At 35.3% G+C, this 27,622-nt stretch overlaps 1 protein-coding gene across 4 annotated transcripts in view; it reads left to right on the top strand.

The window, feature by feature from the left end:
* The window catches only part of NUF2 (NUF2 component of NDC80 kinetochore complex), a 37,489-nt gene extending 10,160 nt beyond the window's left edge, over window positions 1–27,329 (top strand). For all 4 annotated transcript variants that reach the window (XM_065924890.1, XM_065924898.1, XM_065924907.1 and 1 more), the window contains exons 6-14: window positions 4,739–4,836; window positions 5,981–6,054; window positions 8,158–8,254; window positions 9,397–9,459; window positions 11,740–11,877; window positions 15,015–15,155; window positions 15,985–16,160; window positions 17,074–17,209; window positions 26,934–27,329. In XM_065924890.1, coding sequence (XP_065780962.1) covers window positions 4,739–4,836; window positions 5,981–6,054; window positions 8,158–8,254; window positions 9,397–9,459; window positions 11,740–11,877; window positions 15,015–15,155; window positions 15,985–16,160; window positions 17,074–17,209; window positions 26,934–27,071 — 1,061 coding nt within the window. In that variant the 3' untranslated portion in view covers window positions 27,072–27,329. The remainder of the gene's footprint in view (window positions 1–4,738; window positions 4,837–5,980; window positions 6,055–8,157; window positions 8,255–9,396; window positions 9,460–11,739; window positions 11,878–15,014; window positions 15,156–15,984; window positions 16,161–17,073; window positions 17,210–26,933) is intronic.
* Window positions 27,330–27,622: the final 293 nt, after the last annotated feature.

Below are 27,622 nucleotides of genomic sequence, written 5' to 3'. Positions count from 1 at the left end.
TTTGCATTCTGTCAGAAAATCTTGGCCTCAAGTAATCATTTGGCTAAATTTTACTCCTTTATTTTGCTGTAAGCATATTATAGTTTCAGCATTTATTATTTAATGCATAAATTTTTGTATATCATGTGAGGCTAAGGGCAAGGTTCACTTTTTTCCTTTATGCATGTGATTATCCAAGTATTCTAGCACCACTCATTATCCTTTTGCCATTGAACTACCCTGGCACATTTGTCAAAAGTGTACATTCTGCACATCTATTAGGACGGCAGAAATCTGAAACACTGACCATACCAAATGCTGATGAGGAAGGATATGGAGCAACAGGAACTTTCATTTCTCGCTTGTGGGAATGCAAAATAGCAAAGCAGCCTTGGGAGACAGTTGTCAGTTTCTCACAAAGCTAAGTGTATCCCTACCGTCTGACCCAGTAGTTATGTGCCTTGGTATTTATCCAAACATCTAGAAAGCTCATGTCCACACAAAAACCTGCTGACATCTTTTTGCAGCTTTATTTATAATTGTCAAAACCTAGAAGCAAGCAAGACATCCTTCAGTAGGTGAATAATAAACTAGTACATCAAGCCAGGGGAATATTACTTAGTGCTATGAAGAAATGAGTTATGAAGCAATAAAAAGACATCAGGAATCTTAGATGCATATCGCTAAATGAAAGAAGTCAGTCTGCGAATGCTGTTTCCAGTACTATTACAATTATGACAATCTGAAAAAGGCAAAAACTATGAAGATAGTAGAGAGATCATTGTTTGCCAGGGACTGCGGGGGGAGAAAGAATGGATAACCAGGGCAGAGAGGATTTTTTACAGCAGTGAAACTATCCTGTATAATACTGTAGTTATACAGTGTTATATTTGTGTCATTATACTTTTGTCAAAATCTGTAGAATGTACGAATTTCTACGTACATTCCAAGAGTGAATTCTAATATGAACTATGGACTTTGACTAATAATGACATGTCAGTGTAGGTTCATCTTTTGTCACAAATGTACCACTCAGGTGGGGGATGTTGATAGTGGAGTAGTCTGTATCAGGACATGGAATACATGGAAACTCTACTTTCTGCTTAATTTTTCTGTGAACCTAAAGTGCTCTAAAAATTCTGCATTAAAAAGTCAGTTAATATATATGTTTCTGGCTTCACTCTTTGCTCCATTGATCTATGTCTGTCTTTGCACCAACCATACTACCTTGATTACTTTAACCTTTATAGTAAGTCTTGAAATCAGGCAATGTTTAAGTTCTCCAACTTTGTTCTCTATTTCATAATTGTTTTAGTTGTTCTGGTCTTTTGTATTTTCATATAAATTTTAGAATTAGCCTGTCACTTTTATGCCCCTCTACTCTCCATAATCTCCTGGAATTTTGACTGAGATTACTTTGAATATATAGTTCATTTGGTGGATAATTGAGACAACTTGATATTAGGTCTTGTGATCCAAGTGTTTATACCTCTATTTATTTAGGCTGTCTTTAATTTTTCATGACTGTGTTTTATAATTTTCAGAGTACAGGTCATATACATTTTGTTAAATTTATCTGTAAGTGATGTTGTATATTTCTTTCAGTTTAAATTTTGGATTGATTGGACATTACTAGTGTAGAGAGACAATTGTTTTTTACATATTGACCTTATTTTTAATAGATTTTTAGAATAGATTCCTTAGGGTTTTCTACACTGGCAGTCCTGTTGTTTGAGAACAAAGACAGTTTTACATCTTTCCAATCTAGATGTATTTTACTTATTTTTCTTTCCTTCTGCAGTGGCTAGGACTTCTAGCATAATGTTGAATAAAGTGTTGAGAGTATGCATCATTGTGTAATTCCTATTCTTCAGGGGAAAGCATTTAGGCTTTTATCAGGAAGTATGTTAGTTATAGGATTTTCTTAGATGGTGTTTATCAGGGTAAGCAACTTATCTTTGTATTTTGTATCATGAGTGGGTGTTCACTTTTGTTAAATTTCTTCTCTGCATCTGGTGAGAAAATCATGTGCTTTCTCTTCTTCAGTCTAGTGGATTACATTGTTTGATTTTTGAATGTTAAGTCAACTTAGTATTCAGGATGAATTCCATTTGATTATGATATAGTGTTTTTTTAACATTGCTGAATTTGATTTGCTAATATTTTGTTGTGTTTTTGTTATCATGTTCATGAGAGCTATTGGTCTGTATTTTTTTTGGTTTGTAATGCTACCGCAGTGACAAATTTGGATATCAAGATATTGCTGACCTTTCAGGATGAGTTTAGAGAGATTCCCTCTTTCATTTTCAGAAATAGTTATGTAAAACTTGTATTATTTCTTTATTAAATGTTCGATAGAATTCACCAGTGAATCCATCTGGGATTGGAGTTTTCTCTGTGGGAAGGTGTGAATTATTAATTAATTTATTTTTTTCAATAAATAAAGGATTATGCTGGTTATTTCCAGAGCTACTAAGTGAGCTTTTGTAGGTTACCTTTTCAGAGAGTTTATATATTTACTTTAAATGAGCAGATTTATTAACATAAAGTTGCTCATATTTTTCTTGTATCATTGAACAGTCTTTGGGGTCAGTAGTGATGTCCCCTCTCTCATTTTGACATTAGTTATTTGTTTCTTCATTCATTTACTTTTCCCTGATCAATTTGGCTAGAGGTTTATCATTTTGCTGATCTTTTGAAAGAACCAACTTTTTGTCTCACTAGTTTTTAGGTATTTTATTTCTGTTTTTTGTTTTATTGGTTTTTGTACTCATTGTTATTCCTTCTTTTTTCATGCTTACTTTGGGTTTGCTTTTCTTTTTTTTTTCTCCTAGTCTTTTAAAGATAGAAGCTGAGGCCATCAATTGAGACCTTTCTTCTTTCCTAACATAGATGTTTGGTGCTATAAATTTCCCTCTAGCCTTGCATTAGCTGCATGCCATGGCTTTATTATAGATGTTTCTGTGGTAGTTTCAATTCCTCAACATCCTGCCTGTACTTGACACACACACACATGCATTTGTGATTATAAATTTAAGTTTTATCTTCAACAGAGTAGTCCTGTGACTCTTTGGCTTCGGGAATTGAGACCACATCCCTTCTGAGATATCTTTTGTTTTTGGAAGTTATTTCAGGGTTATCATTGGTCAAAGACCACTTTTTATCTAAATGCCTAATTTTGATAGTTCTTAGATCAAATATATAGTTTAAAATAAAAATCTTTATGGCAATGAGTCCAAGATTTAGAGTTCTCAGAGATTATTTCCTCACAGAGACGATGCAGAAACACTACTAACTTTGTCATTTCCCTGCATTTTTTCCCCTTAATCTACCATCTCACTAAGGATGTAACCTTTCTAGAGTCCCGCATCTTGTAGGGACCTCAGCTCCAATTCCCTGTGACATGTGAGTCCAAGGTGTGATGAGCTGTTTCTTCATGAAAGTGAATAATCCAAACTAATTGCTTACTGAGCCTGGAGTTATTCTCTCTTGAGTCTCCTCATGTCTGGCAGTTTTTAATAAGACTTTCTCTTTATCATAAGTTTTCCTTTGAAGATTTTATTTTTGTCCCCCTTCCTTAGATGTGTTTATAGTTCCTTGGATATGTTTATGTGTGTGTGTGTGAGTCACTCCATCGTGTCCAACTCTCTGTGACCCCATGGACTGTAGCCCTCCAGGCTCCTCTGTCCATGGAGTTCTCCAGGCAAGAATAGTGGAGTGGGTTGCTATTTCCTCCTCCAGGGGATCTTCCTGACCCATGGATTGAACCCACGTCTCCTGCATTGCAGGCAGATTCTTTACCATCTGAGCGACCAGGGAAGCCTGGGTATGTTTCAAGTTTCTGTCAAATTTGGAAAATATTTAGCTATTCTATAAAAGTTTTTTCTTCTGTTCCTTTTTGTAGGACTCACATTTATTATGCTGCTTGATATTGTCCTTTAGTTCCTAAATATTCTATTCGTTTTTTTCTCTCTGACTTTTATTTTAGATAGGTTTTATTGCTATGTTTTCAGTTTCATTAATCCTTTCATCTGTAGATATAATCTGCTGTTAATCTTATCTAGTGTATTTTTCATTTCAGATATTTTATTTTTCACCTGTAAAAGTTTGATTTCGGTCTCTCCTTTCTGTTCTTATAATGAATTCTATTGCTTTTCTGAACCTTCCTGAACAAACGGAATGTACTTATAGACTATATTTATGAACTCTGAGTCATGAAGATAGAGTTTTTATATATTCTAGCCTCCTTGGCCTCTTTAAACTCTAAAAATCCTAATGTTTTTGTTCTCTCCAGACTCTAAATTCTGTCTTCATGTCTCAGCAAAACTCAAGAGTTGTGTTTGTGATCTCCCCCAGGATATAGCCTGAAAATTCACTCAAGTGGTAGGCTAGTGCATTAGTAGGGTTCACCTCATTTACCTTTCTTGGAAATTGATATCATATATTACTTATAGTTCAGTGTATACAACTTGTTATTTTATATTTTTTATCTGGTTTTCTGGCTGTTTAGGATGGAATAGTATATCTGGTCTCTGTTCTCTCATGGCCAAAATTGCTTTTTGTTTTTTGGGGTATTTTTTTTTTTTTTAATTAAGATAATTGTGATCATTAAGTTAGAGCAGATATTCTGTACTTTGGTTAATTAGCATACAGATTTTTTGTTCTGTATACTATAAGCTGAATATATGGGGGAAGAAGATAAATTTTCACTTTTATTGTTTCAAAGATTTATTTAAGAAGGCTTGCTTTCTATTTTTAGAGGCAAAACGGACAACTCGGTTTTTAAGCGGCATTATCAACTTTATTCACTTCCGAGAAGCATGCCGTGAGACATATATGGAATTTCTTTGGCAATACGTAAGATTCAAATGTATTTTGGGGGTCATATACCAGGTCAATAACATCATTTATGCACCAATAATATGTCTTGAAATGGTTGTCACGATAACTAATTTTTTATGGCCATTAAATCAAATTTACATATTTATATGAAATTTCAAATTTTGTAAGGTTATCTCAGAATGAGATTTTCTTTTATATTTGGTACATTAGGGAGGGGCTGGATTTTTTATTCTGATTTTGTACCAGAGACTCCTTTTCCTTTATTAGGAAATAGAGGGGAAGACAATAGTGATAATCAAATTCTTTTTCTTTAGAGTTTAATAGATAGTGTAATGTTCTTTAAATAATTGAGAAATTTGAAGTTTATATTTGCTTTCTAAATAATGGCCTAATTAGGTGTTCATCTGCTTGCTCAGCATTGCATTATAAGAATCAAGTAAATTACTTTAAACTTTAAATTCCTTTTACCCACAATTTAGAGAATTTGGAAAGATTTTGGGTCATCTGTGTGATTTTTTCCCATCTGCCCTCAGTTTGGGGTACTATACTTTTAGAAAAGCACTTGGGTAACACCAGAGAATTAGTACTTGAACAACTGAGCTACATAGATAAATATTTCCTTGTACAAATCATGATCAGCCTATACCACTTAAACATCAAATACTCTCCAAAGCATACAGATGTGTGTGCCAACACATACTAACACACAATTTTGCTTGGCTAATTTCTCATTTTTTTAAAGATATGGCTCAGACTTCTATCATTTCTATGAACCCTCTGTGATACTCCTTCTCAGACCCAAGTTGGGTTGAATGTCATTATATTCAGCCTTATGACAAGTTGTATAGTTTTATATTTATTTTTCTGGCTCGTTAAAGAGACTGAACTATCTAAGTCCAGGAACTACAAGTTAGTCTTCTTGGGAATTATTCATGGTACCTAGCACCATGATTAATTGTGTTAAGAACTCAACATTTGTATGTTGAATAAGTAAAGAAATTCCTAACTCATTTGTCGTAGGTGTCTAATTCTTTCTTAAATTTCTTAATTCTCATGGTGAGAGTTGTAGAGTGTGCAAGTACTGGTAGATATTTTTTAAACACATCACTTATTGATGTTGAAAAATGCTAATATTAAATTGTTAAAATTGCTTTAATAGAAATCTTCTGTGGACAAAATGCAGCAGTTAAATACTGCACACCAGGAGGCATTAATGAAATTGGAGAGACTTGAGTAAGTAGGAAATTTACAAATAAAATAAATGCAATTTCAAAATGCAAAATGAAGGTAAAGAGTATTTTACAATCTACAGTCTACTTCATCTCTTTTATCTTCCTTACTAAATAGAGTATTTAAGTTGACCTTTTTTCAAGAAGAAAAGCTAGCGTTTGCTTCTTTTAACTCATAATATACGCATAGTGTATTCTTTTCTTTTTTTGTTGTTAGCACATTACCAGACATGTTTAAAGCCATTAACTTATGCTCCTAAATTATATCTAGTGGTATTTATCTTATGTAGTAAGCAGTAACTGGCAGGACTGTCTTTCTCCTTCAAATCAGTTAATTCTTTAAAATTTTTATTCCTTCAGCTGAGGTTTATTGTTTGTTTTGTTTTGACTTAAAGGTTAGATAAGAGAAGAAATCACTCAAGGGTTATAATTTCTTGGCTTTATATATATTGATTTTGAACAAAAGGATTTTTTTATCCCTTCTAATATGTTGATGTTTTGGGTTTTTCTGTTTCCGTTAAAAACTTTGTTTTTAGCCTGCTCTGGCATAAACTGCCTTTAGAGACAACAGTAAACTGAAAAGACTGGGAGTAGGAGGCAGATAATACAATTTAAGATGGCACATTTGTACAGTGTTCGAATGTCAACAGCCTCAATGCAGATAATACCACTATAACGGCAGAAAGTGAAGAAGAACTAAAGAGCCTGTTGACAAGGGTGAAAGGGGAGAGTGAAAAAACTGGCTTAAAACTCAACATTCAAAGCAGATCATGGCATCTGACCCCATCACTTCATTTCACATAGAAGGGGAAAAGTGGAAGCAATGACAGACTTTATTTTCTTGGGCTCCAAAATCACTGTGGATATTGACTGCAGCCATGAAATTAAAAGACGTTTGTTCCTTAGAAGGAAAGCTGTGACAAACTAGACAGAGTATTAAAAAGCAGAGACATCACTTTGCCAAGAAATGTTCATAAAGTCAAAGCTATGTTTTTTCCAGTAGTCATGTATGAATGTGAGAGTTGGGCCATAAAGAAGGCTGAGCACCGAAGAATTGATGCTTTCAAATTATGGTGCTAGAGAAGACTTTTGAGTGTTCTTTGGACTGCAAAGAGATCAAATGAGTCAATCCTAAAGGAAATCAACCCCAAATATTCATTGGAATGACTGAAGCTGAAGTCCCAACACTTTGGTCATATGATACAAAGAGTCAACTCATTGGAAGACTCTGATGCTGGGCAAGATTGAAGGCAAAGGAAGAAGGGGATGGTAGAGAATGAGATGGTTAGCATCACGGACTCGGTGGATGTGAATTTGAACAAACTCTGAGAGACAGTAGAGAACAGAGGAGCCTGGCTTTCTACAGTCCAGGAGGTCTCAAAGAGTTGGACACGACTTAATGACTGAACAACAACAAAATTTATAATAAACCAAGTCAAAAGAGAAATGGCACCCTGGAAGTGAAATTTGCAACATTTGCAGCAAAGTGTTTCAATTTCTAATGATGCCCATGTAGTATTCCTAAAATACAAAAAACTACAAACTGATGGGAAAAAGTAATTTTAAAAATGGGCAAGGAATTTACAGAGAATTAAGTGCAAATACCATTAAAAATACATAAAAATCATTAAACTCAATAGCAGTCAAGGAAATGGAAAATTAAAGTAACAATTCTCTACCACATATCAAAAACTAAAGTTGAGAGCATTCATATGGAAGAGACTAGAACATGTGAAAGTGCTCTTAGGAAGGATTTGTGGAGCAAAACAAATGGATGATACAGTAGAAAGGTGTGAGGAAGTGAGAGCCCACGAAAGATGGGATCAGCACTAAAATGAGGAGTGAAGTGAGGGTAGATGTATATGCAGATGAGACCATGCATAGATTGGTGGCAGAGATTTAAAGAGCTCATCTGACTTTTATTTTTACTGGGTAGCAGAGTCCAGGTCATGGATTTTAAATTATTGTCATGTGGAAGGATGAGAATTCAGAAACATGAAAGCAGATAGTTTTTTTCATTTAAGTTGTTGAAGAGCAGAGAGCTTTTTTGGACTTTCAAGGTTAAGAACTTGATACATCTTATTTTAACTTATTTTGCTGTGTTCAGTTCTGTCCCAGTTGAAGAGCAGGCAGAGTTCAAGCAGCTTTCAGATGATATTCAGGAGCTGCAGCAATCGCTGAATCAAGAGTTTCGTCAAAAAACGGTATCTAAGCAGGGCACCCAAGGCCGGTGCCCGGGTATCCAACTTGGAGGGATGGGGTGGAGAGGGAAATGAGAGGAGTGTTCAGGATGGAGGGGTACATGTATACCTATGGCCGATTCATACTGGTGTATGGCAAAAACCATCACAACACATTGTAAAGTAATTGTCTTCCAATTAAATAAATAATAATAAATATATATATTTTTATATATTTACATATATAGGAATAAAATAAATAAATAAAAACGGTGTCTATTGTTAAACACCTTAGATCTTTTTCAAAAGTTTTTTGTATATGTGATGTGGAGGGGCTAACAGCACATTACTTTCAGTTACTAAACAAATAGGATATATTGCTGTGTCCATTTGTTCACCTTATAATGAATATATATTTCTGTTGCCCAGGTCAACAGAATTTTAATAACTGATTATTGATGGTATCAAAGGTATATGTGATGTTGTTGACTAGAATTAAGATTTTTTTCTATATCTAATCCTGATGTTTCTAAATTGTGCACTGAGGCGCCCTGGGTGCTACAGCAAGCCCACGAGGGTGCTTCAGGATATTTTAAATTTTAAAGGAAAACAACGCTCAGCATCTGTCACACACTGCTTGAGTATCTAGCTCAAGGTAGTTCACAGTTTCAACGTGAACTCATGTTACCTTCCTTTCATATCTTTTGAACCGGGGTTTTTGGCTTTCGGCATAATAAAAAGCCAAGTGCTGTGTGAATATTATCATGCAACAGGAAATGAAAATTGCCAGTGACTCATGATTCTAAGATGTGTACAGTACTTAGTTTTTACAATATACCCATACCCATCCAATTTGGAAGTAGTTGTAGCTGTTTAAGAATAACATAAAGATAGTATTTTTCTTTCAATTTGCATGTATTACTTTTTCAAAGGGCTACTAAGTTGTTAGGGTATGAATACTCAGTTATTTGAATTTAATGACTCAATAAAGGATCTGTTAGGGGTTTATTTTGGCCTTAGGGTCATAATGAACAGAGAAAGTATGAGAATATCTGGTCTAATCTGTTTAATTCTTCTACTTTCTGACTTCTATTTTGTGAAAAAGCATTGACTAAATTTAAATCTGTTTGAATCACTGTAAAATAGTTGTTTATTTCTTTCACTAGATAGTGCTGCAAGAGGGAAATTCACAAAAGAAGTCAGATATTTCAGAGAAAACCAAGCGTTTGGTAAGCATCTTTTCATTTAACTAGCATTTAAGGTTTGAATCTTGTGTGTAGGAGTATTTTAACTGTGCATTATTATTAAATGTTTCTTTCTTTCTTCCCTTTAAGTGAAGCTAATTTAACTTTTTCCAATAGAATAGATGGCTATTGTTGTAAAAAATACAGAAACACAGAAATGTATGACAAAAGTGAAAATCATCTACAAATTCACCACACAATCAGATACATGTCACAGATTACATTTCTCTAAGCAAATATACATATATATGTGTAATTTTACATAAATGATATTATACTCTATGTGACTCAAACCTGCTTTTCTTCACTTTATAGTATAAATAGTTCTCATGTCTATGTAGATCTCCATTATTTTGATAACTGCACCTTAATGTCGATCCTGTGTCCTATTGATAGACATTCACATTGCTTCTAATTTTTTTGCTATTGAACAATAGCATATGTGTGCTACACACCTATACATGTACATCTATATTTGCCCACCAGGCTGCTTTTTTTCTTAGTGGATTCCTAAATGTAGGGTTTTGGGGCTAAAGAGAATTACACTTAAATTTGGCCCATGTTGCCAAACTGACTTCTAAAAAGATAAAAGATATCAGTATAGAATATGAGAGTATTCCTTTCTCTGCATTGTTGTCAAAATTGGATATTTTTATGTTTTTTTTCCTTTTTAATCTGTGTCCTTCTTATAGAGGAATAAATGTCTCATCTTCATTTTGATTTTTTTGATTTTCAGTGATTTAGACCACCTTATTCAGAGGTTTGTTATTATTTCTTACTTTGTGAATAACCTGTTTATGTTCCTTTTTAATTTCATTTTTTAAACCTCCATGAGTTAGGGGTTTTAACTCTATTTGTCTTTCAAATTCATCATTTTTTCCTATTGGAAGGTTCATGTTTTTATGTAGTAAAATTGATAGACATAGCCTTCTACATTTGGGTTTAATTCTATGTATAGAAAGGCCTATCTCATTCCTCATTTTTTCCCATATTTTCCCATTGTACTTTTATGATTACCCTATTATTTTGATATTTATATTTTATAACTATCTGAAATTTACTTTAGTATAATATATTCCTTATTTTTTTATCACTCTCTTTATTGCCAGATGTTTTTAATCAGAGTAGTATTGATTATGGTTCAATTTTATTCATTTCTCTGTCCCATTTAAATCTATATTAAAATAAAATCACTTTGTAGTGATATATCAAATTTTAGAGTTTTTGTGAAGGGACTAAAAGTGATAAAGAGTCAGTGCTAATGTAAGGAAAATGATCTTTAATTTCACAGGGTATTAAAAGAGTAGATAACATGGTGGTATGCTAAATTCTAATAATAAAATGACAAATATATTGTTTCAAGCATTCAGGTTTTGCTTCTGAGTTAGTTGATGAAAAAGTAAGAACTTTTTAAAAAAATTTTGGTTAAAATAATTTAGACAAATTATACAAGTGATACATTCCTGTTGTATCAGAGAGAGAGATGAAAGACCCTCTTCTCTCAGCCAACCTTCCCTAGAGGTTATACCTTACCAGTCTTTTTTCTATGCTATTACATGCACATGTATAGATGCATATACTTATTTGTTGCTGTTTTGTTCTATTTTCATAGGACTGAATTTGTGTTATGTTAGAGAGTTCTCAGAGACCCTTCCTTCAGTTCCCCTGATAGTCTGAAATTCAGGAAAAGGAAGTTTGTTTTAGTTCAATAACCATATACTGAGTACCTTCTCAGTGCTATTACTTTCTTTGGGTTGTGGGAAAGCAAAAATAACTGTTCCCAACCCCAGGTTGCTCAGTTAATTCAGAAACACATATTAAATACATAATTATAGTTATCATGTACATGATTTTACTGTTTATAGAAAAAATACAGAGTAGGTAGGAAGAGGATTTTCATAGGTTAATGGAAATTCATTTGCAGCACAGGAATCGGATGGTAGTATTCCGAGATTAGAAAGAGATCACTTGTAATTGTCCAGACATAAGGCAGACTAGAATTACCGGATTGTAGGGTATAGCAGGAAGCTGGTGGAAGATGACACTGGAGAGGAGAGTAGGAGCTCCATAATGTACAAGGGAGCCTGACCTTTGGCCTGTAGACAAATGTGAGCGGTCAAGCAGGAAAGTGATACGGTCAGAATTTAGTGTGTTGTTCTGACTACAACAAAATCAGATCCAATTTCTTTTTTCTTTTTCATTATTATAGTGGCAAATCACTAGTTTTACTATTATATCTAATATATTTAAATGTTTTTTCAACAGAACGAACTAAAATTGTCAGTGGTTTCTTTGAAAGAAATACAAGAGAATTTGAAAACAAAAATTGTGGATTCTCCAGAGAAAGTTAAGAATTATAAAGAAAAAATGAAAGATACAGTCCAGAAGCTTAAAAATTCCAGAGTGAGTTTTCTTTTTATTTTAATGCTTTTCTGTCCCTCTTTTATTTTTTAGTAACTCTTGTTTAATCATATGTTAATTTTCTAATTTCCAAATTATCTGTACATCTCTCCCTCTTAGACTTTTTGCCCTTGTCTCTAATTTTTAGCTCTTCTCTAAAGTGGATATAAGAAAAGAAGTATAATTTCAAGACATTTTTTTAATTATGCAACAAATTTTTTTTGCCCTGGGTGATCAAAAACAGAAGTGATTTGTCCTCATAAGACTTAGTCACTATATCTTAAGGAAGAATGGTGTTAATTTTATAATCAGTTATATAATTTTAAATTATATACTATGAAAAAGTATAGAATATGCATGTATGGAGGCAGGAAGTATATGGGAATTCTGTACCTTCTGCTTAATTTTGCAGTGAACCTAAAACTGCTCTAAAAACGGTGTTTTTTTTTTAAGCACCAAAAAGAGAAATAAATAAAAAATAGCATGTGATGTGAAGTTGCTCAGTCGTGTCCAACTCTTTGCAACCCCATGGACTGTAGCCTATCACACTCCTCTGTCCATGGGATTTTCCAGGCAAGAGTACTGGAGTGGGTTGCCATTTCCTTCTCCAGAGGATCTTCCTAACCCAGGGATCAAACCTGGGTCTCCCGAATTGTAAGCAGACGCTTTCCCATCTGAGCCATCAGGGAAGTTAAATAGCATAGGGTACTTCAAAAAAGCATAATGAGAGTACTCTAGTTTAGTATTGTGAAAGTTAGAGGTAAAGATGGGAAGGAAGTCAAAATTTATGCTTACATCTGAAGGATGTTATCTTAGTCAATTTATGCTTTGAAGAACATTCAAGACGAAGGGAACAGCATGTGCCAATTGTATGAGGTAAGTAGTGGGGAGGAAGTTATATTCAAGGAAGAAAGTATGATGTATAAGAAGGAGAATGGTATGAGATGATGATGGAAAAATAGGCAACGGGCAGGTTTTTCAGGATGCTGAATTTTACCATTAGAGCAGGAGTGCACCATTGGCTAATTTATGAGTTGGGGATGTTGGAACATGGTATGATTTATGTTTAAAAAAATTATGAATTAACAGTGGGAGATAGATTTAGGAGGGGATAGAAGTAGAAGTGGGTAGACAATTTAGCATCCTTTATGAGGAAAAGTTTTTTGTTTTTTTGTTTTAGCTCCTGTGGTTTTATTTTATTTTCATCCTTTCTGTGTTAGAGATACACACTGGAGTATTATAGGTGAATTCAAATATTTTCTGTGATTTGTTTTTTGTTTTTTCCTTTATTTATTTATTTTCCATTTGTTTTTATTAGTTGGAGGCTAATTACTTTACAATATTGTAGTGGTTTTTGCCATACATTGACATGAATCAGCCATGTATTTACATGTATTCCCCATCCCGATCCCCCCTCCCACCTCCCTCCCCATCCCATCCCTCTGGGTCTTCCCAGTGCACCAGCCCTGAGCACTTGTCTCATGCATCCAACCTGGGCTGGTGATCTGTTTCATCCTTGAATAGTATACTTGTTTCATTGCTATTCTCTCAGAACATCCCACCCTCGCCCTCTCCCACAGAGTCCCAAAGTCTGTTCTGTACATCTATGTCTCTTTTTCTGTTTTGCATATAGGGTTATCGTTAAACATCTTTTTAAATTCCATATATATGTGTTAGTACCCTGTATTGGTGTTTATCTTTCTGGCCACTTCACTCTGTATAATGGGCTCCAGTTTCATCCATCTCATTAGAACTGATTCAAATGAATTCTTTTTAATGGCTGAGTAATATTCCATGGTGTATATGTACCACAGCTTCCTTATCCATTCGTCTGCTGATGGGCATCTAGGTTGCTTCCATGTCCTGGCTATTTTAAACAGTTCTGCGATGAACATTGGGGTGCACGTGTCTCTTTCAGATCTGGTTTTCTGGGTGTGTATGCCCAGAAGTGGGATTGCTGGGTCATATGGCAGTTCTATTTCCAGTTTTTTAAGGAATCTCCACACTGTTCTCCATAGCGGCTGTACTAGTTCGCATTCCCACCAACAGTGTAAGAGGGTTCCCTTTTCTCCACACCCTCTCCAGCATTATTGCTTGTAGACTTTTGGATGAGGAAAGGTTTTAAAACTATTAATTAAAAAAAGAGTTTCTGAATTTGTTATTTAAGTCATTTCTAATAATTGAGAATTATCACATGAGAATAGACAAAGATTAATAGAACAGTAGTGAGAGCCCAGAAATAGATCTAAGTATTTGAGGTCTATTTATTTAATAAGCAATTTTGGTTCAGTTGACTGTTCATCTAGAAGAAAAAGCAAGTTGGGTTTATACCTTGTACCATTTACAAAGATAAATTCTAATTGGATTGAAAATTTAACAGTTTTAGGTGAACATTGATATTATCTTGGATAGAATTTTAAAATTAAGATTGAAAACCCAAAAGCTGCAGAAAAAAGTAGACCTGTGAAACATATATATAATGCTTATGATAGGTAAAAGGATTATATCCATGATGTGCAAAGACACAAAAGAGTATTTTCAAATTAGTAGGAAAAAGACAGCTTAATGGAAAAAGGAGCAGTGCTATGATTAAGTATTTCACTAATGACAAAATCCAACTGGTTAATAAAGTGGGAAGAAGGGGTAGACTCAGAAAGAAGCCTTTGTATTGTTGCAGTGCTTATGGTAAACATGCTCATTTCCTAATTTTAGAAGAGGAATTAACCTTTTTGAACGAATGACTTGTAGTAATAGTTATACAAATGAGTAGGAAGATTGTAATTGGTAATATAATTGTCCAGGAGTAATTGGGAGTAAGTAGTTTGAGTATTAGCAGAAATGAACTCTTTTAAAATCATTACGAATAGCCCTTGGAAGGTACTTCAATGAGTGATTTAGTGAAATTATGGCATGTTTCCCTTGTTCAGGGATGTTTAACGGTTAGGAAGCCTAATTTTATGTGCTCAGACACATGTCAGCGGTAGTGCTTTATTACTGACCTAGAAACTTTAATTGTTCTTTGCTCTTAAGCTTTCAGTATTACGTACAGAAATTAAGAGCAAACAAATTGACATTACTGCAGTTTCTTAAAGGAGAGTGTCACACTGGTTTCTGTGTTGTTGTTTTTTTTTCTTTCAAAGCAAGAAGTGATGGAAAAATATGAAATCTATCGAGACTCTGTTGACTGCCTGCCTTCATGTCAGCTGGAAGTGCAGTTATATCAAAAGAAAATACAGGACCTTGCAGATAATAGAGAAAAATTAACCACTGTCTTAAAGGAGGTTTGTATTGTGTGGAATTTTTATGCCTTTTTATTATGTAATAGTTTACTATAGTCCCGTGGGTTTGCTTTTACTTTCTGTTACTACTTTCTTACAGAAAAGCAGGATCATTCTACAGTATAATAGATGTGGCAATGTATGCTCAGGAATAAAACGGTATTGTTTTTAAACATAGCAGTAGTAGACCCATTGTTACCTTCAGATGAAATGAGTAATAAATTAATTAACATAGCGTATTGCCATGTATATTTTGGGAAAAAGCAATGGAATTTTAAACCTGTTCTGACAGTTGGAAATGATCTTCTAGTCAGTAAGCATAAAGTGCCAACTTATTGCCTAACACTATAGCTAGGGTATATAAAGAGATATTTTAAAGTTTCTCAGGCTAGAAACTTGAAAATTCTTTTCACTTCATCATCCCAATCCAGACTGTCCCCAGGATCACTAACATAGATTTCGATGAAAGATTTCTCTTTTGAGGAAAGAAGGGGTTGGAAGGTGAGATTGTCTCTAGGGTCTCCCCTCTCCTCTTTATTCCTGCGCCTTTAATTCAGACCCTCACCCCCTCAAACCTAGCCTGCTGGCTGATCTTGATACGTTCCTCTGCCCTGGTCCTTGATGATAAAATGACACACCTCTCTAGGCGTCACATTCTTTCTCAGTATCCCTTGTGCCTTCCTGTTATGTCTTTTGTTGAGTCAGTGTTTAAACAGTTTTATCACATTTTGAAATTGTATTTTATTACACCTCATCCTCGAAGACAGTCCTTTATTTTGTTTGTAAATTCTAATTTGTTGTATTGACTTTAAATACATCTCGTAAAATATAGAGCCTGAACTTGGAGGACCAAATTGAGAGTGATGAGTCAGAATTGAAGAAATTGAAGACTGAAGAAAATTCCTTTAAAAGACTGATGATTGTGAAGAAGGAAAAACTTGCCACAGCACAGTTCAGAATAAATAAGAAGCATGAGGATGTCAAGCAGTACAAACGCACAGTGATTGAGTATGAACTTATTTTCAATTTAATGTATTAGAAAAGCCTAATTCATTTTATTTTCCCTAAGATTCCAAACCTCCTCTAATTTCAAAAAGGTATTCCACCTTTAGGTGACTAAAGCAGTTATGACTCATGATGCTGCTAGATCTGAATGTATAGAGATGTTTTAGGTATTAGTTTTTTAATTTATTTTCCTGATAATCACAATTCTAAATCCTTTGCATAATTCGTTAGAAAGGTTCTAGTGCTATTGCTTACTTCTGTGCATTTCAGAGTCAGCGATCTAGAGTTGTGTTAGAATAAGTCAACTAGTTCATGTTACTGTTCAGCTAGTCTATAGCATTATAGCATATTTTGAGAAAGTCTTTTTTATTTAAGTACAAAGTAGTACTTTGCAAGAATTTTGTCACCGTGGTTGCTGGCTAGTATGTTTGGATGTTTCATTGGTAGAATCTTCTTCCCATTCTAAAAGTGTTTTTAGAATAAATGCCCCAGATATGTCTATGAGATGACACTATTACTGTTTCTATAAGGTATATTAGGATGGTCTGAAGATTTTCTTTCCTCTTCCTCATGCAGATGAAGAAAAAGGGCAGAACCTGAGGGTTTTAATTTGTCACTTGCCTTGCAGGAAAGTTGTATTAATTCACACTCTCACCAACAGTCATGAGGGAGTGCAGCTGGGAGAGGTGACTTAAAAATCTCATTTTTAAATAACAGCTTTGTGTGGAAGAGCTTGCTCTTCCACACAAAGACCTGATTATAGCACCACCTTGTGATTCTCATCTGCTTGCTTTTAAATCTTGAGGTGTAGGTGTGTTAGCCAAATATTGATACAAATAATCTCTTTGTAATCAAAATTAGAATTAAATGTTTGTTAAGTGGAATTATAATTTCATCCATCTCTGTTTTCCTTTAGAGACTGTAATAAAGTTCAAGAAAAAAGAGGTGCTGTCTATGAGCGAGTAACCACAATTAATCAAGAAATCCAAAAAATTAAATTTGGAATTCAACAACTAAAAGATGCTGCTGAAAGGGAGAAACTGAAGTCTCAGGTGAGGATATGTTTGTTATAGCCATGCTTTCCGGGAAACAAACTCACTCAGAAGGACGATGCAGATAGTGGAGTGCAGTTTATTACACCGGCGGGCCCAAGGCAGAGTCTCCTCTTAGCCAAGGGCCCCCACCAGCATTTGTGAAAATCTTTTATACCGATGTGTCCAAACCCACCAGCCCAAATCCCTTGAGGCTTACAAAGGAAGGGTAAATACAATCACAATAACCCCATCATTCACGTGTTATGTGTTTAAACAGTTAATAATCAATAAGCCTGTGGTTACATTCCAATAAATACTGTCCGGAGGCAGGGGTGATTAGTGTCTGTTTTCTTTTAGGCAATGAGTAACCTGGATGTGATCTTCAAGATTCCCTTGCCCAGAGGGGGTCTTATCCTTCCATTGTCATTCCCACAGGCACTAAGTACAGAGCTCAGAGTCCATTGGAGAGGCGGCCTAGCACGGTCAGCACGGACAGGCCTGAGATGGAGTCCAGGCCCTATGAATTCCTTCTTCATGTTCATAAGAAATAATTTCAGATAATCTTGTGGGTTTAAAATGTAAATTATATCACCCTCATTTTGAAGATTTTGTCAGTTCTTCAGAGTAAAAATTGGCCCCTCGGGTCTGTTGCTTTTATTTCCATTTGTGGTATCTTTCCCATTACCCTGGGATAGTTTGCATGTATGTCTCCTCACACCTTTTCCTTACTCACTTTTTACCCTGTCAGCACCTAGAATCGTGCTTTGCAGTAAGAGTAGGTGCTCCATAAAGTTTCTGAATTTTTTTGATAAATTAACTTAGATGGTGATTTAAAGTAAAGTCTTCCCAAAAATTTTTGTATCTTCTTTCTGATAAAAGAATCTCAAAAGTGTTTCTTATGATCAGTTTAGATGTATTTGAATTGTTACCTGAAACAAAGTAGCTTAGGTCTGTTCCTGTATTTTGAGATTTTTTAATGATAATTTTATCATAATTACCAAGTTGCTTTGCCTGTTTCAAGTATATTTATTTTATTGTTTCATAAACAGTCTCAAGTTTAATGTGGACAGGCATCTTCTACATTTTTATCTTCCAAAATATCAGTATAGCCAAACATGTTACCTGTTTCTCTTTTGACTGCCAAAGACCCAAAGAAGTAGTCTATTCCTACTCTGTTTATCACATTATCATTCTCTCTTTAACCTTTAAAGTTTGTCCAGTAGCCTCAAGGTGGTCCCAAACTGCTCTACCAGGAGTCACTAAAAATAGCCCTTTATCATGTAAAATCCTTTGGCCTCTTTTTTTTCATTTTGCTTCATCTTGCCTACATTGATATCCTAAAACCTCTGAAACCTGAAAGATATTTAAACATGCTGTCATTCCCTTTCACCATTCACATTTAATTTGCAAGGATTCTTAATACTAAAAAAAAGAATCACAGTAAACAATCCCCTCACCTGTTCTCAGGAATTTTTATCCTCCAAAACATTAGATTATTAGCACATGCACATGTAAGTATATATATACAGCTGAGAATTATCTCGAGGCTGCTTTAAAAGGAAGGAAAGAAAGAAACGAAAGAAAGAAAAAGAAAATAGTTGGGTTTCCTCTTCCTTGGTCTGCCCAGTACACTGTCCTGATTTTTTTCTTTCTTTTTACATTCAAATTACTTTTCTTTTACATTCCAACTACTTTCCTTCAACTGGATATTTGCCAAGCCTTTGGCCCTCAGTTTATCTCTGGAATGGGGATTAGAAAAACCTTATTTAATCCTACTTCTTAACCAAATCATATGAGCAGATTTATTATCACCTCGTCAGATATAATTAATGAACCAGTTACTAATGTAAGTACCTTTTGTCTGTGGTCATAAAAGGTGCCTGTGCCTGCTTTAAATTCCTTTTAGTTTTGTGCGTATGTGTTTCACTAATAACATTTTAAGTTTCTTAACAATAGTGATCAAATATTTTACCTTAATATGTCATGCCAAACCATGCCTAGAAACCATGCCTTATATTGTAGTATGCTTTCGATAAATATTTGTAGCATGCTGTTGCTTAAAACTAGCAGTGTATTAGAATTCAATAAAGAATTCAAGAGTATTAAAGATGAGCAACCCCTCATCCAAATGTATTGAATTAGAATCATCGGCAGTGGGGCCCATGAGCCTAAATTTTTTAGCATAACTCTTGAGAACCACTCATGTATTCTGCTTCATTGTTTCAGTATTACAAAGCTCATCACCAGGCAGGCGGTTCTGCTAGGACAGCTTTAGTCATTAAAATGTTACTTCTTGTTTTGAGTTTAAAAATTTTCATTTCTGTACTCTAGTGGACCAAGATCATCTCTCTGGAACAAATCTGTACCCTCTTCTACTTAATAAAATTGTACTTAAGATATTTGAAGATAAAGATCATGGGTTCTTTTAGCCTGCTCATCAGGTTAATTAGTGCTAGTTTTCCAGCATTCTTTATATAGTTTAATTTTCATTGTTTACTGCCCTCTACTCTGTTTCCTGCCTTTTTTATTCTGCTTAATATGTAGTGTTCAGTACCAAACGTAGTCTTCCAAGTAATGGTATCACCAATCCCAGCGCACAATGCTTTTGTTAAATGAAGCATAATATCAAGTTGGATTTTTAGCAGCAACAAAACTCTCGATGCAGTTAGTTGTTCAACTTGGTAAGTTGTTCTAACTATAGCTTTACCCAGAAGACATTGTCATATCCATTTGTTCCAAAATAGCTTGGGAGAGTCTCTCTAAGTCCTGTGATGACATTGAGACACATTTTGTCAAAAAAATCCCTTTAGCTTACTTTATAATCATCTTTCATGAAAAGGAAAGAAGGATGTGTTAAAATTGCCAAATTTTTCTTTTCATAATTTTGTTGAATCCTAATGATCATTCTTTTTTATTATTCTTCTTTTTCATTAAATATTCTTTTCCATAGATATTTCATCACTTCTAGCTTCAATTGTCATCTTTATTAGAAAGCTTTCAAATGTCTATTTTTCCTATTCTCTCCACGTCAACTCCTTATTTTAGCTGCCTGATGGATATTTTCAGTGGATAAGCTTATCATTACCAAATAACATTTATTAAATTTAACATCTTTCAGTGTCTTTCCTCTTCCTCACCTTCACTTTCTCCTTCTCCCACTGCCTCTGTCTCCTTCCCCTTCCCTCTCCCTCTCTTTTTCGTTTAGTTTCCTCATATTCTTCAGTGGCATCATCATTTTCAAAATATCACAAAGAGTTGCAGTTTTGGATTTTCTTTAGATAATCCAGACAGTCACCACGTTAACGTCATGACTTGTAAAAACTCACTGATAACTATTCATAACAACTGTTTTCTAATCATATTTCTATCACATACTTTTCTAATATTCATGAATTATAGCAAAAACTTGCTAAATTTGTTCCTTAAGATTCTCCTGCATCAAATCTGCCCTGAATCCTAAGTATGGCCAAACTTATGCTGTTAAAATATCACTCTTATTGCTACACTTTCTTGTTTAAAACCTAAATTCCCTGTTTTCCTATAGTTATTCCTGCATTTAGTCAACCATTTAGCAAATGGTCTATATACCTACAAGACTGTTGTGGTTCAGTCGATAAATCGTGTCTGACTCTTTGTGGACCCCAGGCTCCTCTGTCCATGAAATTCTCCAGACAAGAATACTGGAGTGGGTAGTCATTCCCTTCTCCAGGAGATCTTCCTGACCCAGGGATCAAAACCAGGTCTCCTGCATTGCAGGTGGATTCTTTAACATCTGAGCCACCAGGGAAGCCCCATATCTCCCAGAGTTTGCTCAAATTCATGTCCAGTGAGCTGAAGATGCTATCTAACCATCTTATCTTCTGCTGCTGGCTTCTCCTTTTGCCTTGAATCTTTCCCAGGATCAGGGTCCTTTCCAATGAGTCATCTCTTTGCATCACGTGGCCAAAGTGTTGGAGCTGCAGCTTCAGTTGTTCCAATGAATTTTCAGGGTTGATTTTCTTTGGAATTGACTGGTTTGATCTCCTTGCAGTCCAGTGGACTTTCAAGAGTCTTCTCCATCACCACAATTTGAATGCATCAGTTCTTCAGTACTTAGCCTTCCTTATGGTCCACCTCTCACATCCGTACATGACTACTGGAAAAACCATAGCTTTGACTAGGCAGATCTTTGTCTGCATTTTAATATACTGTCTAGTTTGTCATAGCTTTCTTCCAAGGAGCAAGTGTCTTAATTTCATGACTGCATTCACCATTTGCAGTGATTTTGAAGCCCAAGAAAATAAAATTTTTTGCTGCTTCCACTTTTTCCCCTTCTATTTGCCATAAAGTGATGGGACCGGATGCTATGATCTTAGTTTTTTTGACGTTGATTTTCAAATCAGCTTTTTTATTCTCCTCCCTTGTTAAGAGACTTTTTAGTTCCTCTTCACTTTCTGCCATTAGAGTGGTATCGTCTGCATGTCTGAGGTTGTTGATATTTCTCCCGGTAGTCTTTATTCCAGCTTGTGATTCATTCAGCTCAGCATTTTGCATGATGTTATCTGCATATAAGCTAAATAAGCAGGATGACAATATACAACCTTAACTTGAGTAATTTTGAGCCAGTCAGTTGTTTCATGTCTGCTTTTAACTGTTGCTTCTTGACCCACATAAAGGTTTCTCAGGAGGCAGGTAAGGAGATCTGGTATTCCCATTTCTAAGAATTATCAACAGTTTGTTGTGATCCATAAAGTAAAATGAAGCTGAAGTAGGTGTTTTTTCTGGAAAACTGTGTTACCTTCTCCCTGATCCAACAGATGTCACAATTTGATCTCTGATGCTCTGCCTTTTCTAAACCTAGCTTGTACATCTGGAAGTTCTCTGTTCACACACTGCAGACTCCTTGCTTGAAGGATTTTGAGCATAAACTTGCCAGCATGTGAAATAAACTCAGTTGTATAGTAGTTTGGACATTCTTCGGCATTACCCTTCTTTGGAATTGTAATGAAAACGGACCTTTTTCAGTCTTGTTACCACTGCCTAGTTTTCCAAATTTGCTGACATACTGAGTACAGCACTTTAACAACCTCATCTTTTAGGATTTTTAAATTGCTCAGCTGGAATTTTGTCATCGCTACTAGCTTTGTTCATAGGAATGCTTCCTAAGGCCCAGTTGACTTCACACTCTAGGATGTCCAGCTCTAGGTGAGTGACCACACCATTGTGGTTACCTGGGTCATTGCAACGTTTCTTGTATTGTCCTTCTGTTTTCTGTGTATTCTTGCCAACTGTTCTTAATCTCTTCTGCTTCTCTTGAGTCCTACCATTTTTGTCCTTTGTTGTGCTCATCCTTCTATGAAATGTTCCTGAAGAGCTCCCTAGTCTTTTCCATTCTATCGTTTTCCTGTATTTCTTTGCATTGCTTATTTAAGAAGGCCTTCTTATCTTTTCTTGTTATTCTCTGGAACTCTGTATTCAGTAGGGTATATTTTTCCCTTTCTCCCTTTCCTTTCTCTTCTCCTCAGCTATTTTTAGAGCTTCGTCAGACAACCAGTTTTCCTTCTTGCATTTCTTTTTCTTTGGGTTGGCTTTGATCACTGCCTCCTGTACACTGTTATGAACTTCTGTCCATAGTTCTTCAGATACTCTGTCTACCAGATTTAATCCCTTGAATCTTCTCATCACCTCCACTGTATCATAAGGTCATACCTGAATGAATGACCTAGTGGTTTTACCTACTTTTCTTCAATTTAAGCCTGAATTTTGCAATAATGAGCCACAGTCAGCTCCGAGGTTTTTTTTGTTTGTTTGTTTGTTTGTTTTTACTGACTGTATAGAGCTTCTCCATCTTTGGCTGCAAATAACATAATCAATCTGATTTTGGTATTGACCATCTGGTGATGTCTATGTGTCGCGTCATGTCTTGTGTTGTTGGAAGAGGGTATTTGCTATGAGCAGTTCCTTCTTTTGGTAAAACTCTGTTAGTCTTTGCCCTGCTTCATTTTGTACTCAAAGCCAAACTTGCCTGTTATTCTGGATATCTCTTGACTTCCTACTTCCAATCTAATCCCCTATGTTGAAAAGGGATGTCTTTTTTAGTTCTAGAAAGTGTTGTAGGTCTTCATAGAACCAGTCAACTTCAGCTTTTTCTGCGTTAGTGGTTGGGCATAGACTTGGATTACTGTGATATTGAACGGTTTGCCTTGTGAACAAACCAGGATTGTTCTGTCATTTTTGAAATTGTACTCAAGTACTCCATTTTGGACTCTCTTGTTAACTGTGAAGGCTACTACTGCATTTCACTGCATTTCTTGCCCAAGTAGTAGATATAATGATCATCTGGATTAAATTTGCCTATTCCTGTCCATTTTTAGTTCACTGATTGCTAAGATGTTGATGTTCACTCTTGCCATCTCCTACTTGACTACATCCAATTTACTTTGATTCATGAACCTGACATTCCAGGTTCCTGTGCAGTATTCTTTATAGAATGGTATCATCTGCATGTCTGAGATTGTTGGTATTTCTCCCAGCAGTATTTTTTTTTTAATTGAAGGATAATTGCTTTGCAGAATTTTGCTGTTTTCTGTCAAGCCTCACCATAGGTATATATGTACCCCTCCCTTTTGAGCCTCCCTCCCGTCTCCCTCCCCCTCCGCCCCTCTAGGTTGATACAGAGTCCCTGTTTGTTTCCTGAGCCACACAGCAAATTCCTGTTGGCTGTCTGTTTTACATGTGGCAATGTAAGCTTCCGTGTTCCTCTTTCCTTACACCTCACCCTCTGCTCTGGCAGTCTTTATTCCGGCTTATGATTCACCCAGCTCAGCATTTCACCTGATGTGATCTGCATATAAGTTAAATAAGAAGGATGACAGTATGCAGCCTCGGACTTTACCTGCACCACCTGACGTATCCACAAGGGAGCATCGCTTCTGCTTTGGCCCAGCTGCCTCCTCTTCCTGGTGCGATGCGTGGTTGTTCTCCGCTCCTGCTCAGTAGCATGCTGGACGCCTTGTGACCTGGGGGCTCGTCTTCTGGCAGAGTGTCTTTCCCTTTTCACACCGCGCCTGGTGCTCTCCAGGCAAGAGTGCTGCAGTGGACTCGGTCTCCTTCCCATCGAGCTGTGTGTCGTCAGAGCTCTGCACTGTGGCCCGGCCGTCTCGGTCGGTCCTGCGCAGCATGGCTCACAGCTCCTTCGAGTCCCTTCAGCCTCTCTGCTGTGACAGAGCTGTGAGCCGTGAGAGGGGTCTACTAGGCAGTAGCCTTCATAGTTGATTCAGAGAGTAAGTGTGAGCAAAGAAGCTGTGATCCCTGCCTCCTAGGATTATTCAAGTTTTGTGTCTAAGCTAATCATTTTCATTGTTTAAAGTTTAATGAAAAATATATTCTCCCTATAACTTTCCGTGGCTCCTTTCAGATACTGTTGATTTCTCTTCTCAAATACTATAGCATTATTAGTCTATTCTGATCTGTGCTGTCCATAGCTACTAGCAACATGTGGCTATTTACACTTACAGTTAAATTAATTAAAATGAAATAAAATCTAAAATTTAGTTCCTAGTTTATACTAGCTATATTTCAAGTGCTGAGTATCCAGACTAGTCTGGATTGTATGTTTCATGGGGTAGAAAAGCATAACTGCATGTTCCATTGTACTGTTAAGCTACGTACAGCGCTATGGTAGAAGGCAGTCAATGGTATGTTGGTTGATGATTTAGTACATACTTGATGGATAAATGGCTATATTGGCCATAGAACTCCGTGGATATTATACAATCCTGATATCTCTGATTTGGAAAGTGAGATAATTACCTAGACCAGTGCTGTCCAATAGAACCTACTGCTGGGGATGTCCTGGACTGCTGAGGATGGTGGCCATTAGGTACATGTAGCTACAGTGCATTTGAAGCGTGGCTCGTGCAGCTGAGGAGCATGCAGCTATTTAAATGTGAACTTAAATAATCACATGTTCCTAGTGGTTGTCATGTTAGACGCTATGGAACTAGAGTTTGAGATTTAAAATATTTAACTCCAGGCAAGCCATCACAGTGAGACTTACTTATTATGCAAGCTGATGTAAAATTCCACTTGGATACAGAGTTTAATTGGAAACTGAAATATGTAGCTTTTGTGAGGGCTCTGATCTATTGCTGTTAACAAACATCCTGTGAGGATTGGCTTAGAACTTCAGATGTCTGTTCGCTTCTGTGGACGTGCCAGTGAATTGGGCTTTAATATTTCATTCATTCATTGTGGCTCTACCTGCCAGATTTGGTTCCTCCTTGAGAATATAGTTGTCCTCAGGAGAAAATTGTTCCCCTGAGTGTGTCTAAATGGTTGGTTCAGATATTTACAGATTATGTATCTTTATTTAGCTACACTTTGTTTTAATAGTTTCTCCTGAGTAATGTCTTTCTACCAAATTTATTCAGCTTTCTTTTAATATGAATAAATACATATTCCTATATAGAATCATGAAATTAAATTGATCTGTAGCTGCTGATTGTGCCAATTTTTAAAAATGGTGTTTACATAAGCTAGCAACTAATTCACCTTATTTTTCCTATAAGCTTTAAGAAATAAAGGCATCAAAAATTTTTAATTTATTTCCCTAATGATGTATATTCCATCATAGTTGTAGTAATTTTATGTCTGACTAGATGTTGGGAATCTTAAGTACACTCTTCTATTTTTGTATTATGATTTAATATTGATCCATGTTTAGATTTTAGGAAAATGTTTAGCCTTCACCATCTCTTCATATTCTCACTTAATCTAGAGCAATAGTTCTCAAACTTTCATAGGTGGCAGTCTCTGGAAATAGTGTTGTTCTTTTTTGAAACATTTTGAATTCATACTATGTTTAATTATGATGTATATAATTTGCTCAAAATCAGATAGTATCTACACTAGAATTTAAACTAAGATAAGTACTAGCTATACTATGGGTTTAAGAAAAGTTTAATGGGAGCAGCAGTTAAAATTGAGAATATTTATAACCATTATACCCATTTATTGCTTTTTCCTTCCATTGGAAAAGCCCTGCTGTTTCATTTCAGTGGTGGAACACCTTTTATAATCTTTCAGAATACTACTTTTTCTTGTATCAAGATTTGAGAATTGTTTTGTGTAAGAAAAATCAATAAGAAATGGATCAAAATTGCACTTGATAAGCATGAGATAAAAGATAATGCATGCAGACTAATTGGTTTATTATTTTATTCAGTCTATAAAAATTGTTTTGTAGTTTTTTCTTAATTCTTAACATATCCATATAGGTTTATATGAAAACTCATTATTGCTTATAGTAGGACTGCCTGATCAGTTTATTAAAACAAAGTTATTGGTATATTTTTCAATCCTCTAGTTTACTTATTAAACCTGTTCACATGTAATTTAAATGATGATCAGAGTCAAATGCAGAGGTTATAGCTGTTTACAGAAAACTAGGTATCTGCCTGGTAGACATGAAAAGCTCCAAAGTAAAAATTTTTCTTTGGTTATTAAAAATATGTCCTTAATGTCTTAGAATTCAAGCCATTGTTAATGTCTCTGCTTTGTTCTTTCTAGGTAGCTGACTTTTGTTGCATCTGTGTGTCTTAATAAGAGTAGGCACACATGTGTCTGTATGTGCATGTGCATAAGACAATTTAGGCTTTAAAATATGAATAAATATGATTGGGACTGTTGGAATTCTTCTTACTCACTTTTAGTTTTGGTCATTTCATGGAAGAATCCTTATTGTATTTCATTTTCTACTTAGGAAATATTTCTCAGCTTGAAAGCTGCTTTGGAGAAATACCACGAAGGCATTGAAAAGGCAACAGAGGACTGTCATGCTAAAATAGATGAGAAAACAGCTGAACTGAAGAAGAAAATGTTCAGAACTCAACCTGATTAACAGAATTACTCATCTTTTTATAAATAGCTTGTCAATTTTTAATTTTATATTCTGAAAGGGAATAGTTAAGTTGAAGTTAATGAAAGTATCAAAAGTACCAAATAATGTTGGCTCAGTCATCTTTTATATACTCTCATAGATTAGTATTTTGTAAGATAATACATTTATTGTAGATGTCCACGAACTTAAATTGTGCAGGTATTCATGTCTCTGCTCCTTGTTGTAAGTAGTCATTGAAATAAAACAGTTGCATTTGAATTTGTCTTTTCTGTTATTTTCATGGCTTTTGTCGCTTTGTCTGTCAACATACAGAAGCATAGTATTATTGAGCCCTGACTTTGCACTAAGCATTGTGGGATCTCATTTGACCTTAACGCAGGCAGCTCTAGGTAGACATTTTTATAACTACTTGATGGGTGAAGTAACTGAAGGTCCTGAAAGAGTAAACAGTTGAGCCAAAATTTGAACTGTGCTTTGTATAATACTGAGGTCTGGAATGTTTTTACTCTACCATTACTTCCTAGTGTAATTATTTGAAAGAGGAAGTATGA

The sequence above is a fragment of the Muntiacus reevesi genome, chromosome 1, assembly GCF_963930625.1.
Source record: "Muntiacus reevesi chromosome 1, mMunRee1.1, whole genome shotgun sequence".
Lineage (NCBI taxonomy): Eukaryota > Metazoa > Chordata > Mammalia > Artiodactyla > Cervidae > Muntiacus > Muntiacus reevesi.
The sequence above is the reverse complement of the archived record's forward strand: the minus strand, read 5'-3'. Positions and strand labels throughout refer to the sequence as shown.